The sequence below is a fragment of the Pollachius pollachius genome (assembly GCF_949987615.1).
Source record: "Pollachius pollachius genome assembly, chromosome: 13".
Classification (NCBI taxonomy): Eukaryota; Metazoa; Chordata; class Actinopteri; order Gadiformes; family Gadidae; genus Pollachius; species Pollachius pollachius.
This window is the reverse complement of record NC_136946.1, coordinates 13,929,702-13,945,170: the sequence shown is the minus strand read 5'-3', so window position 1 is coordinate 13,945,170 and position 15,469 is coordinate 13,929,702. Positions and strand designations below refer to the sequence as shown.

At 41.1% G+C, this 15,469-nt stretch overlaps 2 protein-coding genes across 2 annotated transcripts; both read right to left on the bottom strand.

Annotated features, from left to right (window-relative positions):
* Positions 1 to 3,177: 3,177 nt before the first annotated feature.
* hoxa4a (homeobox A4a) lies at positions 3,178 to 4,719 on the bottom strand. The gene is made up of 2 exons (XM_079749658.1): positions 4,262 to 4,719; positions 3,178 to 3,750 (listed from the first exon to the last, which is right to left on the bottom strand). The coding sequence occupies exons 1-2, from the start codon at positions 4,677 to 4,679 to the stop codon at positions 3,422 to 3,424; spliced, it is 747 nt and encodes a 248-aa protein (XP_079605784.1). The 5' UTR covers positions 4,680 to 4,719; the 3' UTR covers positions 3,178 to 3,421.
* A 9,121-nt stretch (positions 4,720 to 13,840) lies between these two features.
* On the bottom strand, positions 13,841 to 15,193 carry hoxa5a (homeobox A5a; the record flags this gene model as incomplete). The annotated part of the gene is made up of 2 exons (XM_079748952.1): positions 14,590 to 15,193; positions 13,841 to 14,091 (listed from the first exon to the last, which is right to left on the bottom strand). Exons 1-2 carry the CDS (start codon positions 15,188 to 15,190, stop codon positions 13,841 to 13,843), a joined length of 852 nt encoding a protein of 283 aa, XP_079605078.1. The 5' UTR covers positions 15,191 to 15,193.
* Between the last annotated feature and the right edge of the window lie 276 nt (positions 15,194 to 15,469).

Genomic DNA, 15,469 nt, shown 5'->3' with positions numbered 1-15,469 from the left:
TATTTTTTCTATTTCAAACTACAGAAACTATAAGACCACTAGAATTTCAGGTACTAACATATGATGCTAATAACAGGCTCCGCTTTAATATTAGGGCTCATGATAATAGTAATAATAATAGCATATCATAAAGACAATAATCATACCAATAATATATTAATAAATAATAAAAGTAATGACAATTTTAATGCCAATATCACCAATAATCCGTATATGATAAAGACGTTGGAATGTTAATCCCCCAAATTGTCAGTCTTCTGTCCCTTATGTGGTCAAGCCTTTTAGATCTTTCATGGTACTTCAAAATAACAGTTAACTGTACTTTTAAAGTTTTAACACTAAGTTACACATAAATCAAATGAATAAAGATTAGGCCTACTAATGAGGTGAAACAGCCTCACATTAGTGAGGCATAAGCTATATTTGTTTAAATTCGGCCTATGTTGTTCAACAAGTTGCCATGTGATTTAGCTTTTGTAATCGAATTTATCAGCTTGTTTGTCACACAGTGGATTCTTATTGGATGATATCCTACATTTAGGGCCTCATATTTATAAGACCAATGTTCATATTTTGAAGCCCCCGTTTAGATTTTTGTGTCTTGGTATTTGGCATTATCATTGAGCACAGGAGCAGGCTATAAACAGTTTATGCTACAGCTAACAAGACAATAATATACATATTCAATTATGTAAAATCAGGCAGACACTAGCTAAGCACCCAAAACATCTATTACTAAACGTCTTGTTTGTCCCTTTTTTTCATGATGATAACATAAATGGTTAGTCGCCCGGAAGAAATGAATGGACGTGCGATGATCATAACACACGGCACCAAAAGACTATCGTTTTGTTTTGGTTTGCATTTTGTTTTGCTTTGTACATGCAACTAATTAGTTAGGCCTACTCTTACGTGCAGGTTAGCCGAAACTACATCATTTTAAAGTCCCAAAGGAATTGCTGAGAATCTGAAATATACTCACACAGAGTCACGAAGGCTTCTTCAACAGAACGAAGGAATAACCGAGAGCTTATCACCAGAACTGTATCTCGCACACTGCCGAGGATCACTTCAAATGGAATTACGGCCGAATTTCATATCTATTTCTGACCCGAGGGCATTCATTATTCATCGAGTCACGTGGATGAGCGAATTAAATTTTTAGAACCCTGGAAGTGACCTCCATTGTGGTATAAAATGAGTGGAAATCTTGAATTTAACTTGTTCGACATCTTGATAGGTTGCGTAAAATGGGTGCCAATCAGGTCAACCGCAATTTTTTTGCACATCCCTACAACTATGTCTGTGCGTAAAGTATGCCCTGAATGATTTTGACAATAGAAGATGATAAGTTAGTGGCCATTATATGACGATTTCATATAATGACTAAAGAATAAATGCAAATGACGCAGCAATGGGACTCTCACGCCAAGAACGGTTGTTTATGGCCCATAGGATTTTTCAATTAGGCCTCGTGCAAGGTGATCGGCAATGTATTTCCTAAAGATACATTAGCTAAAAAGAGGGCTGAAATGCATTTTGTTTGTACATATGTATCCTGGCCATCAGGTAAACTATTTCCGTAACACTGCTGTATAGAAATGTGCAGGAAAATGAATACGTTTAGAAATACAAGTCAGACATTAAGGTCTACACATTTTTTCAGGGCATTGTTTGATGAAGAAAACACGAAATGAAGAAAGCCAAAGTGGTATTGCACTGATGTATGATATGAACATTGTGCGTGTCTTAAGGTCAGGGGTCAGGAGAAGGGCTACGCGCCGCTGATTGGTCAGGGACGGTTGTGTCCTCTGGTTGAACTTCCTATTGTTTGGATGTAGCAGGTAGCAAACAACAGTTAAACATTAGTTCACTTATGTTCGCTATGGAATTAGTGTCCAAAAAAGACTGTTTGCTGGATCACTATAAACCCTTTCGATGTTTAGACCTAACGCGAGTAGTGGAGAATTAGCACCTCAAGCTGTTTCTGCAATAAGAACAAACAAATTATTCTACAACAACTACTATTCAATAATTTATTCGATGAAAACGTCTATAAACTTTGTTAGGGATACTTATAATAACGTGTTGACAGATATTGCTACAAAGTCAGTTGACAGAAAAAGACAACAATCGGGAATGGAACAAATGAGTGTGGCCTCTTATGAGACAAATCGTCCGTGCTATATTTTAAGAACAGAGGAGGGTAACTCTTCTTCATGTTTGAAATGAAATAGACACCGTTTAAAGTAGCAAATAATATCAATTGGTTTTTTTTAATACCCTTACAAAAAATCACAAACTGACTACTCAAAACAACGAAGGTGATAAAACGGACGGACGATGCCCTAATACTAAATAAAAAACAAAACGAAAAAATATATTATCCTATGCAATTGGCCCGTTTATAATTATTCAGCATTTTGATGTGCGCCATTTCTATATGCAGATTTTTCAAGCCATATCATTCAGTGAAGAATATATTTATTTCACAAGAACAGCTATTTAGCCTACATTACAACGACAATTATTTCGACAGAACATACAGATATTCACAGTTTAGAACACAGCACGACATGTGGTACACTATCACGACTTAACTAGAACGACAAACATAATTCTAAAGACAAAATGTTATTTTCATTGTGCCTTCTTAGTGATTTGTCTATATACATCAGATGCAAAAGTCACCTGGGCTACATTCAACAGTAAACCAACACACTCTGTCTCTCTCTCTCTCTCTCTCTCTCTCTCTGATACACACACACACACACACACACACACACACACACACACACACACACACACACACACACACACACACACACACACACACATACACACAGACAGACAGACAGACAGACAGACAGACAGACGCACAGACACACAGACAGACACACACACACACACACACACTATCTATCTTTCACTCTCACTCACACTCTCTCTTACACACACAGAAAAAAAACTACAATGTTACTCTGCATGACCTAGAGATTTGCTATATATCTTTCAAGTATATTAGACTTTTCCATGAGCAATACAAAAAATGATAATACTGATAAAAAATGACTTACGTTTGCCTCACTTCATTTAACCTGTATAATAACCCAAGTCCTTGCTTTGAACGTGCGTTCCACTTTTTTGTATCATAAAATTAAACAAATACATGTACACTTCAGTTGCCGTCTTGGGTGATTAGAGGTGAATTTCAAGCTTATATGACGAGGACAAACGAGGAGCAGAGGTGGTTTTCAAGGAACGATGGACTTGTAAAACCCAATGGCAGAAGTTTGGGAAAAGAGGGGGGGGGGGATTACAACATGTGTAACACACCGGAAAGTCGGTCCACAAAAATTTCCACTTTTGTAATTTGCATTCTCAGTCTGTGTTGTGGTGTGGGTTTGCTGCGGTTCACGCACTATAGACTGGCGGCGCACGGTGTAGGCACGAGCTGTTGGCCTGTTTTGATCTGCTGCTGCTGGGCTCCAGAGACTGAAGTCGAGGCTGTGTTGGAGGAGCGGATCTTTGTGTTGGGCAGCTTGTGGTCCTTCTTCCACTTCATTCGCCGGTTCTGGAACCAAATCTTCACCTGGCGTTCGGATAGACACATGGTGTGCGCGATCTCCACCCGCCTGCGTCGGGTCAGATAACGGTTGAAGTGGAATTCTTTCTCTAACTCAAGAGCCTGCTGGCGAGTGTAGGCGGTGCGGGATCTCTTGGGCACTCCTCCGTTGTAACTGGCACTGACTGCAAAAACCATGCACATGCAAAGCAAGCAGGTGTTACGTGAAGCGAAAGGTTTTCCTTCCACAAAAAAATTCCCAAGATTCTATCTAAAATGAAAGACTATAAGGACGATGTGACATAAATGGCGATTACTATCCCACTTTTTGCATCATGTCCTCTCACGTTCGTGCGCAGAAATGCGCTTAATTTGGCGATGCCGTCTGTGTTAGAATTCGTACCCAGGGATAGATTAAGCGTACAAATGATTAACCAAACAGCAGGACTAAATATCATACTTTGGCTTTGGTCCACCCGTAGAGGTAGTTTAGGTTAAAAAGCAACAAAGGCACATGGCCCAGACAGACGAACACAGGCAATAAAATTTACGAGGGTCCTTAATTACCGACCCTGCTGCTCGATAGTCGTAAATTGCTGTTGTAAGGGGCGCTACTAGTGCTGCCTCAATGGGTTTGCGTATGTTCCAGCGGTCGGCTCTCTGTGGTTCTACCATTTAACTGTAACGATAACTCACCGTTACTAACGTGGACCTTTTTCATCCATGGATAGACCACCGGTTCCTTGCCCTTTGGTACGCCGGGATATGGCTCATTTGCGAGGCTGCAGTCTTTGCTGGTGTTCGTCCCTGCGCCGCTCTCGGGAACCGTGTTCAGGCGAGTACCGTGGCTCTGGGGGACGGGCTGCGGCTGTGCGTGATGCCCCTCGCTGAAATCCTCCAGTCCGTTGGTGGGGACATTGCCGTAATCGTAGCTCGGATCTGTGTAGTTTGACCTCGGATAGGATGCATCGTCGTGATGGGGAAAACCTGTGTCTTTTTGCCGTTCGTAGTAATCCCCGGGCGTGGGGATGTATCCGCTTTGTTGGTATTCGTCGCATGGAGGAAAGGATGGTTCGATATAGTTCGAGTTTATCAAATAGGAACTCATGGTCATTAATTTGTGAAGTGCAACAATACTAATTTTTATCGCGCTGTCGTTTTTCTGATCTCCACAAAACCCTCCTACTCCCTGTCAAATGTACAAAGTTGTCTGGTCACGTGTAAAGCACCACCAATCACGGTGTCTCCTGTGGGCATCATGTAAACAGGAACCAATGGAAAGCATGGCATTTTGCACAACGAAAATTGCTCGGACTAGCTTACGTTTGTGTTTTCCTTATTAAATCACAGTATATAAAGAAAATCCAATCAAGCGACTTGTTTACTGCATGGACCAAAGTATGGGCAGCGTCCGCCGACCTTGATTTGGCCCTATATCCGAGAAAATCCAGCATCCCCATGAAATCAAAGTTATGGATGGGAATGTACTTCTTCACAAACAAAAGAATATCTCTGATGGAACATTAATGAATTTTAGGTTAGCGTGCGTCTTCGTGCACAGCTCTACACACGAGGCTGTTAACTGACACCAGAACAGAAAGAGACAGTCATTTTAGCACGTTGTCACGTTATTAAAAATAACTAAATAAAATGATAAAAAAACAGATATGTTTTACTGATCTGAAAGAGAAAGAGAGAGACTCTCTACGAGCAGCCGGTTTTATATAACGATATTAAGAAACCTTTGACTCCCTACTCTTCTCGTGAGCTCGACTTTAAACACAATGTTGCTCAGGCAACATCAATCCAAGAGGTTTACGCATTACGTCATTAATAAACCATTTCTCCTACCAAAAATAAAGATAACTCGATTTTTCCTCCTCGGTTTTAACATATATTACAGAGCAATGGACCTATACGCACTGCAACCATAATCAAATATCTTTCTGAGATATAATTTATTTTCTACCCAATCAAAAACGTTGTTTCGTTTTGTGTTTTTCCCTTGGATGAACAAGTGCATGTAGCAGCACACCCTCGTGCGAGCCCCCTGGTCCTTCGATAGCAAGATAGATAGTGGGATTTACACCGCACAATCATATAACAAGTGGATGACCTGACGCCGTAGCACCACAACTTTCCCTGCAAGTAATTAGTGTCCAAAATAGAAGCCCTTGAATGAAATCTCCAAAATCGGGTAAAACAATGTGCAGAGACACCCTCATGCAACAAAAGGCTGGAGCAATTAGGCCTGCTTTAGTAGGCCTCTATGAAAATATGAATAATATATAAGGGGTAGCCAAGTATGAATTAATAACAGGTATTGTGCTTATTTTTTATATCTGTTATTATTACTATTATGGTTATTATTATGGTTATCATGATGGTTGTTATTATTGTTATATGAATTATACATATATTTTGGATTGAAGCCGTAGAAGATAGTAATACGTAGAGGGAGAGTTCAATATTAACAAATATGCTTACATTCCTATGATATGAAGATATGCATTCATACGCTCCGGAGAATAAAATGATCCAGATGAAAAGAGAAAAGGCAGACAATAAACCAATGAGATAAATATAGCAGCCGCTGACCGTATTGCTCCTCTGCCCACAGTGTCACGCAAATCTCCATCTTCACAACTTGTTTCTTCACATATCCGCACAGAACAAATCCAACGTGAACAACTGTGTAATTCCCTTTGAGCCAAAGAGACTTTACTGAAGTTATCCTTAACTGTCCACTCGGAGAAGGCCCCTGCGTCGTGAAAGACGAGGACAAACCTCGGAAATATTGAAAGCGTTCTTTCCCCTTTTTCTCCCCGCCATTGTATTCCTGGCCCTAAACAGAGATAACTTCTGCTGACCCCAGAGTGACACCGTTTCCATTTTGTTTCTGATTAATCTTGGGCATTGACAGTCTTTGTTAAACAACAAGGCGTGCCCTTCTCCAAAGAGGCGACATTTTCATATCTCTTAGACGCAGTGACCTCGAGTTCACCCCGGACTTGGACTTCACAATCTCCAACGTCTGCCCAACTCTGGGGGAGATGGGAGAGCACTTAGCGTGGGTCAACACCCAGGGACGTCCCAACAAGATACTACAATTTTGTTGAAATGCCACAAAGCCATTTGAAAAACACCAAGCGTGGTATTAAACTGCTTAAAGCGAGGCGAAAGCCCCACGAAAATAATAAAATGTTAAATAGATATATTAAGATATAATATTTGGCAATCATTGTCTCTATTTTTCCATGTTGAATACTTTTGTGTTTAATTCAGTTATTTGAATCCTGTAGCTCCAACTTGACCAACAATATTCTCCAGCTCGTGAATGTAGAGGCCTGACCACGTTGTTAGGTGTATTATTCATTTTTTCGTTTAACATATGAAGTATTTTGTTTTCTATTGTCTATTTGTTTTCTTCAATAAAGTATGCATCTTTAAATGTAATATACAAGAGCCACCACTTGCTGTAAGTTAATTTAGCTAGGGAATGTTTTTCATTAAATTTCCCTTTGTTTCACCTAACTCGTGCAGAAGCGAATGGTACCCCACACATGGGCATACCCGTATACTCCGAAGACCACCTAAGAGGCAATTTATCAACATAATGTTACAAGGTAAGACAACTTCACATGATATCTAAATTTACAGTCTGCTGCCAATGTATTCAATGTATCAGAGGGTGGGAGATAGAGAGAAAGGGATGGACTGGGTCAGTGGGACTATTATCCACTTACAGTAAGTCATCCTTGCGTGAATGACGGCTATCTTTTTTTGACAGGTCGGTCTACTTGTTGCTGTAGCAAGGACCTCGGGATAGGTATTAAAGTATCAACTTTGATTAATGTGGGGCATACTTTGTCAGTATGCCTGCAGAATGAAAGCCTACTGCCTATGTTGAACAACTGCAGAAGTTGAGCTAGGCCCTAAGCTTGTTATAGTTTATTATGACGAAAATGTTGCTTAAGCCTGTTGAACTCTATTAAGACTATTGAAAAGGCCAAAATAAAGGCCAAAATAAAGAAAATGCAAATTATTTTAGAAGTTTTTACAATATCCAATTGTACATTTAAAAAATTGGTAGGCTCTAAACGCTTGTGACAGGTTGTGTTTACATCAATCTAATCCTACATCCAAAACAAGCCGGCACTTGGGAAAGGATATACTGTGAAGTGAATGTCTATTGAACTGATGGTCCATCACAAAGACAGTGCACTGTACATGTAGGTTTTCTGACAAGTGCTGTGACGATAGCGACACTTTAAATACTGCTCTCGCTATACATTCCTCTCCTGTAGAAAGGGAGAGTTTGCACTATAGTATAGAAGCTGGGCCTGGGCTAAACCATCCAGTTTATGGAAGAAACACCATTGACTGTTTTATAGATAGGCCTTCTCATTTGTATGTCGATGTTTATCGAGAGAGAAACTGTTTGTTAATGCTCCGTTACCACAAACCAAGCAACCGGTAAGCTAATGCGACATCGGGCAGATGTATACGTAGGCATAGAAGTCCATGTGGATAATACATAAAGCTATAAATGAGTTGTATTGAGAGTATGGCCAAACACAGTTTCATATAACGGATTCAACGTCAAACAGACACATTTATGCAGATATTTTTTTACAGAAACATATAACCAAGCAAACAAGTAGCCAATATTATCAACACTAAATAATCAATACAAAACCCAAACTTAAAACTATTTAATATACTCCTGGCTTTGACTGGCTGCTCAGTTTATAAAAAACTAAAAATAGGTCAAATTTCGATAACGGGCTTTTAAAGACGTTTCCTTGGAGAAACATAGTCTAAATAAAAAAAACACATTATCGTTCTTAACATTTATATATGTTTTGTAATAATTATCTAGGCTTAAATAGCATTTTTTATTTGTATATTTCTATATTTGTAGTTGGTATATGTTTTTTAAATTAGTGTTGTTCTTTTTTATTCAATATTGTGACCTAAGTTAACGGATTTAGCATTGTTATACATTTTATAAATGTGTAGGCCAGCCTAGGTTTTCCATATTGTATGAGTTGAGTTGAACATATCTTTGAGATGCAGTCTCACGCAACGGACCGGGTCAACCCTCAAGACCTTTTATTTATAAAATGAATTTATTATATAAACGAAAGTATTCACATTTGCACACCTATTATTTTATGCCAATAATGATGATGTTGTTGATATTGAATTACTACAGATGACCTACGATTGTAAATTGCGAGAGAGAGGTGCTCTTGAATCCTGGAATGTAGCCTACAATATCAACTGAGAATTCTCGGCGTATTACTTATTTTGTATTTATATTTTTTCATTTTTATTTGTATTCCTATTTCGTCCTATGATCATGCTTACAAAACCAGAATCGAAATTCTAAGATTAAACTTGAATCGAAACGATGTTCTATTTTTTATTCTAAACATTATTTGATGATAAAGGGGTCTGTATTGAAATGCGTTGTTGTCTGATACTCTGTGGTGAAAGTCCAATATGTGAACATACACATATTTATAAATATATTATCGTGGGTCAACATAAAATAATACACATAGTAACGACACTTTCTATATGCCTAGTCTACGTTACCAAATACCGTTATATTTGATCAAGATAAGGAAGTCTAAGTTTTTTTTAAAGGATCCACGGACATAATTTGGGCCTGCAGGCCTATCCATTACCCTGTGACCCGGTCGAAAGAATCAATCCTCAAAATGCTAATTTTGCCTTCGTCCCCAAACATATCAAATGTAATTTATTCAAAGGAAATTCACCAATCAACCGCCCTAATAAAACGCCAGACACTCAATCTTGAGGTTTGGGACGTGTAGGGGGGACCCTCCCCTGGTCCTGCGCGCGGGGTCACTCCGCTTCCAGGGTTCACCTGGAGTGCAACGTCCAACATATGTAATTCAACGCTATTCCATCTTTTGTCTGCGTCGCGAAGACTGCCATTATAAGGCTGGCATCAAGCCCCAATAGAACAGATGAGGGAGACATGTTCAGCGCGTACACTTTTGACCCCCTATCTCCTTCTCGTCGGTCTCCGCGAGCTTTTGACCCCTCGAGAAGCATCTCGCATGATCGCATCGCCATTTGATTGAAAATTGTTAAGAAGTATATCTTTCTGTTAGCCTACTTTGTTTTGATGCATCCATTTAACGCTTATTGTTTGAAGATGTCAGAATAGGCATGATAGTAGAAAGAAAATGTCGTTCAGGCCTACTTTGCTTAATTTTCCTAAAAATAGCGAATCTAAAATACTGTCAACGAAAACATGGACTCTTAAACTCTTGTCGTTCAACAGTTGATGCAGTAAAACAACGAAAATACCTTTGTGCAATGGATGTATTTGCAATTTTGTTAAAATACGCAATGTGGAGAGCAGGGACTATACTCAAATATTTCCCTTTTTGTTATAGTCAATTTATACAAACGAAATGTATACAGGCCTATAGAACAAAGGCATTGCATCAGAAACATTTCCATATAATATATTATCCTGTGTGTGCGGGCGTGCGCGTGTTTGTGTGTGCGTGTGTGTGTGTGTGCGTGTGTGTGTGTGTGTGTGTTTGTCCGTATGTGTGTGTGCGTTTGTGCGCGTGTTTACGTGTGTATGTATTCGGGTGGAGAGGGGGGGGGGGTTCTCCTCTAGAACATACGGAGAGGGAACAGGCGGAGGCTGACAGTGAACTTGGCCTAAAGCGAGCCCTGCTGGTGGCGCTGAGAGGATGCAGATTTATCTTTCTGCTGCGGCTGACCTCCCGTTGAACCTCCAGAGCTGAGGATGCGTCCTTCCTCTATGAGCGGCGCTGTAGCGCTGCCGCTGCTGCTGCTGTTGCTGCTGTTACTGCTGAGCAAATGCCTTTGCTCCATGATGTGAAATTTGCGTATTTTTCTCTTGTTTTACCAAAAAAAAATCCAATGTAAGCCGTAATATGTTTTCATTAAAATCTAGCTGACGAATCCAGCTGCAGAGCTAATATGATTGTTCATTGTGTTTATACTCAGGTCCATTTAGGCCCGCAGAACGTAATAATTGCTTGTTAAAGTTGAATCAGGGTTCTTAGCAGTGTGGATGAGATCGTTCTACTCGTGCGCGAGGTTAACCAAACCACGCGTTTGTGGCTTTCTGTAGGGATGATTATCTGGTACCATGTGTTTGTGTACGTGTATATGTGTGTGTGTGTGTATGTGTGTGTGTGTGTGTGTGTGTGTGTGTGTGTGTGTGTGCGTGCGCGCGCGTGTGTGTATGTGTGTCTGTGTGTCTGTGTGTCTGTCTGTGTCTGTGTCTGTGTTTGTGGCTGAGGGAGTGAGAGAGAGAGAGAGAGAGAGAGAGAGAGAGAGAGAGAGAGAGAGAGAGAAGAGAAGAGAGGGTGAGGGAGAGTTGGTGCGTGCGTGCGTGTGTGTGTGTCTGTGTGTATGTGTGTGAATTCATGATTGCAGCCAAAAAACAAGTAAAGGTAGACTGCTTCACAATAACTGATTGGTCTGTTGTATCAACTAATCATTACATGCACGTTTAAATCCACTAGTGCCCAAAATGGGAATAAGATTTCCTTAAAACCTTTTTCGGACACAGAAGTAATCGAACTCCCATTAACTGCTTCACCTTCCTACACTCCCGCCACACTACACAACAAAACCAACTAAATTATGTATTATAATCCCACTTCTGGACTTTTTTATGAACAATTTCAAATGTTGAATGTAGGGTACAATTCTTGGGGTTAGTCCTACATGTTGGAACTTTACTTAAGAGCGTGCACACACGGAAAAGAGGCACAGACTCAAACGAGAGGCTTTTTGGTGACTTTTTACTGGAAAGGGACGTGTCTTAAACAAAACAAAACGAACAAGTTTGTGTGTGTGTGTGTGTGTGTGTGTGTGTGTGTGTGTGTGTGTGTGTGTGTGTGTGTGTGTGTGTGTGTGTGTGTGTGTTTGTGTGTGACGTTTTGTGTCGGAGTTAGTCGGTGTGTCGGTGTGTGGGCGCGAGTGTGTGTGTGTGTGTGTGTGCGGGTGAGTGTGTGTGTGGGTGTGCGTTTGTGTGTGTGTGTGTGTGTGTGTGTGCGCGCGTGGATTGTGTTTACTTGGCAGTGTATACTATAAACGAAAACAATTAAGACACCAACATGTGGCGCAAAATAGTGTCCAGAAAAAGCAACAGTCCTTTGTCGATGCGTATCGCTACATTATTTCAAGGAAGCCCATTAGATCAAATTTGCCGACTAATTCAACTGTACCTCTAGCGCGTGCTCCCTTCCCGATAACATCTCCAGAACCCCAACTTTCAGACACGTCTAGTAGCTTTAGAGTTGGCCTGCTGATCCTAACAAGTAATCAACTAAACAACCAGAGGTTAGTAAGGGGGTGGATGAGGACAAAAGATAATTACCCAACATGTAAAATAGATTATGAGTTACACCACAGATGGAGGAAAACAAGTTACAGTGGGGAAGGAAGCAATTAAATAGCCATGAGCCGGACCTTACCCTGCCCAACATCTGCCGAGAGCAGCATTCAAGCACCGCACAACTCACAAATGAGCTTAATTGACTAATACAGGCTAGCTAGAGAGAGCGAATACAATCATAACGCTGTTTAGCACCGGGCCGGCCACTCTGGGGCCACGCACACGCTAGAAATGAACAAGTCTACTTGTTCTGGAGAAACTTACCGTGAGAAATGTTCCTTCTCCTGGCGCGCCTCTGGTCCATCTTGAGTCACCACTGTGAGCAAGGCAAGTGGTGAAACGGTCAAGCAACACTTACAGCCTGCAAGGAGAGAGTAAAAGACGAAGCCTCGCGTCAGGGCGATTATATGTTATGTGCAATATACTGTCAACTCCCCAAAACCATAAAACTTACTTTAATGGCTACCACGTGACCGCTTATGGCCAGCGAGCCTATCTGGTCGCGCTCTGGATGATTTTACGATCTAATTCATTGACAAACCTCCATTCATTTAGCCACCAAATGTCAGAGAGCCAGAACCCGACTAATAAAGTTTAGAGCTGGCAAAGTCTGAGTAAAGCGCCAAGTCCGAGCCCAGGAGCAGGCGACGGGTCCTCTAGCTGGTCTCTGGCCGCGGATCTATGCCCACCTTATCAAGGTGAGTGAAACAACCACATTTCCTTGGGTCTACCTGTTGGGAAGATAACATTTGGGAGGTTGGCCAGCCTAATAATTCACGCAGTGTGGTCAATATTTTACAGTTGTGAATTATATAACTTTTTTCATTGGACCTTTTGCCACACCTGGGCAATAAAAAAAAAATAGAATGTTTTGTAAACGACAAATACTGACTTCCAACACTTTGTAGGCCTACCCATGAGTGTGAGAATATATATATATATATAAACAAACATGCCCATATCTTTTTTCAATAACCATGCAGTCTGGTGTTTCCGTTCCAGTAGAAAGTTTATTATAATCCCCATCATCATCGTTATAGTATTTTCTCGACTTCCAGTCATTTAAAAACATTTACAAAAAGGTTTATCACGATGGCACTATACACTTAATGCAATTTGGGGGTCTCCGCGGGACCTTCAACATATAAAATATATATAAAACAAAGACAAGCACATTTTACTAAGATGCTGCGAGAGGCGAATAATGCAAAACAAAGTAGCAGCCCGTGCAGAAAGGAGAATACAAGGCAGAGCTACATACAACATTGGATTGGGACGTCTGCCCTTACACGGCTCACAACGCACAGAATAACCACACAAGGTTTACGTTGTTGGTCTAGAAGCAAGTTAAATGTTCGGTACAATACATCAATTAAATAAATACATACATACATACTTACATACATATAAAACAAAAGGCTAAACATAATGGCAGCTAGAGTTCATACCAACATATGTATTTATTTTATTCGGCTGTTTTTGTTCTGGTATAGGCGACATTACACATACTGGCTTTTTTGCGACACAACATTTTTTAAATGACTGTATTGAATTCTTTCTCAAGAAGGAATAAGTTACACGTGTATTTTATTTTTGCGCTTTCCTCTAACTCTAAACAGAACTGTACATCATCATTACTTACACAATCATAAACACGGTCCAAAATAGGAAAAACGTATAATAATTGTATCGGAAGTAATAGAGGGCCCGTCATTGGCATGCGAGGGGCCCCACGGCCCCAACCAAGAAGTCCAAGAAGTCTCTCGCACAATTTGCATGGGGGGAATGATACAAGACCAGAACTTTCCAGAACCTTCTCTTTGTGAGTGCTATCCTTTGACACAATATCAAGGCCGGTAGCCTCCGCCACCAGCTGCTGCCATGCTCATGCTCTTGAGCTTGTTGTCTTTCTTCCACTTCATCCGCCGGTTCTGGAACCAGATCTTGATCTGCCGCTCAGAGAGGCAGAGGGCATGGGCTATCTCGATCCTCCGTCTGCGCGTCAGGTACCGGTTGAAGTGAAACTCTTTCTCCAACTCCAGGGTCTGGTACCGGGTGTACGCAGTTCTCGCCCTCTTCCCTTCTGGACCAGACATATCTGATATAGGCAAAAACACAGGGCATACATATCGTTATTTGACCCACAATTTCTTATATTGATTTTAGCAACATTTGCAGTCCGCAGGTGTGAACTACGAATTATATTTTAAAATATACTATAATTCACATTTCTTTATTGATATGTGCCATCTCACATATTTTATTAGCCTAAGTTTAAAGTATGAACTAAGTTCGACAAAAGTTTACACGTGGGGCATTTTAATCAACATATAGCATATTTTATCACATAAAGATGGACCAAGACGCTGAGGTAACCTATGCTTATGTGTATTTAAAATTAGGTATTACAAACAGGTGATCACTGGTGCTGATGGAAATTGACACTTTCTAATAGCGCTTTTACAAAAAATAGCAATCCAAAGGACTACACGTCCGTTAAATCTTCTTGTAAAGTTTATACTATCCAAGACGTCTATCGTCAATCATGCTACTATAACACCATTTCAAAGAAGTATGGGGAAGTTTGAAAGTTTACCATGACTTATATGTAGTTTCCTCATCCACGGATAGATCTGAGGTTGGGTTGAGTCGGTGACAATTTGGGAAGTTGTCTGTGCGCTTCCCGCGGGCTTGTCCTCCTCCAGGGGCATGGCTTTGGCTGCACAGTCAGCCCGGTTCAGCATCGCGCCGCCATTCGAGTTGGAACACGGCGTTGGACACGCGCTGGCGATGGAGTTTTTGATAGCTCGGTGCTGAACCTGCTGCTGCTGAGGCTCGGTGACCGGGGACAAGCTCGCGATCGAAGAGCACGGAAGAGGGTCAGGTGGAGGGGACAGCGAAGAGGTCCCAGTGCTGTTGGCGGTTTGAGTGTACCTGACTTGCTCGACAGAGGACGTGGTGGCCGCCGAATGGTTCGGGGAGTAGCCTTGCGATCGCTCGTTGCCCAAAAAGTGTCCTGCCCGACCGACGGTCAGGTCCATCCCGTTGTAGCCATAGCCATACCTACTGGAATGCATGGTGGCTGTTGAGTCCCTGTATTGCTCGTTTGTCGAACTATGATCTCCATAATTATGTAACTGAAAGTCCGCGCCGTTGGGGTAACGTCCGCAGAATGAGTTCACAAAATAGGAGCTCATTTGTTGACAATCCACGGTTGTTCGTTTTAAGTATAGTTTCTTTTATATTTTAGAAATACAATAAACGTACGTACTTGATTTGTGGCTCTTGATGGTTTAGCGCGTTCTAAAGCACCCCTGCACAATTTATGATGAATTATGGAAATGAGTAGGACATGTACTTGATTCTCTCTTACGTAGACACCCAAATATGGGGTACGGCTTAGAATCACGTGCTTTTGTTGACCAGTCGTAAATCCTGCTTGATGACCTCCAGAGGTAAACTCGTGCACGGTGGAA

Excerpts from the sequence above, each read along its gene's own strand:
- hoxa4a (XM_079749658.1), bottom strand. The coding sequence starts at position 4,679 with ATGACCATGAGTTCCTATTTGATAAACTCGAACTATATCGAACCATCC. Across the intron at positions 3,751-4,261 it reads AAAGGTCCACGTTAGTAACG|TCAGTGCCAGTTACAACGGA; the intron begins GTGAGTTATCGT and ends TGGTTTTTGCAG.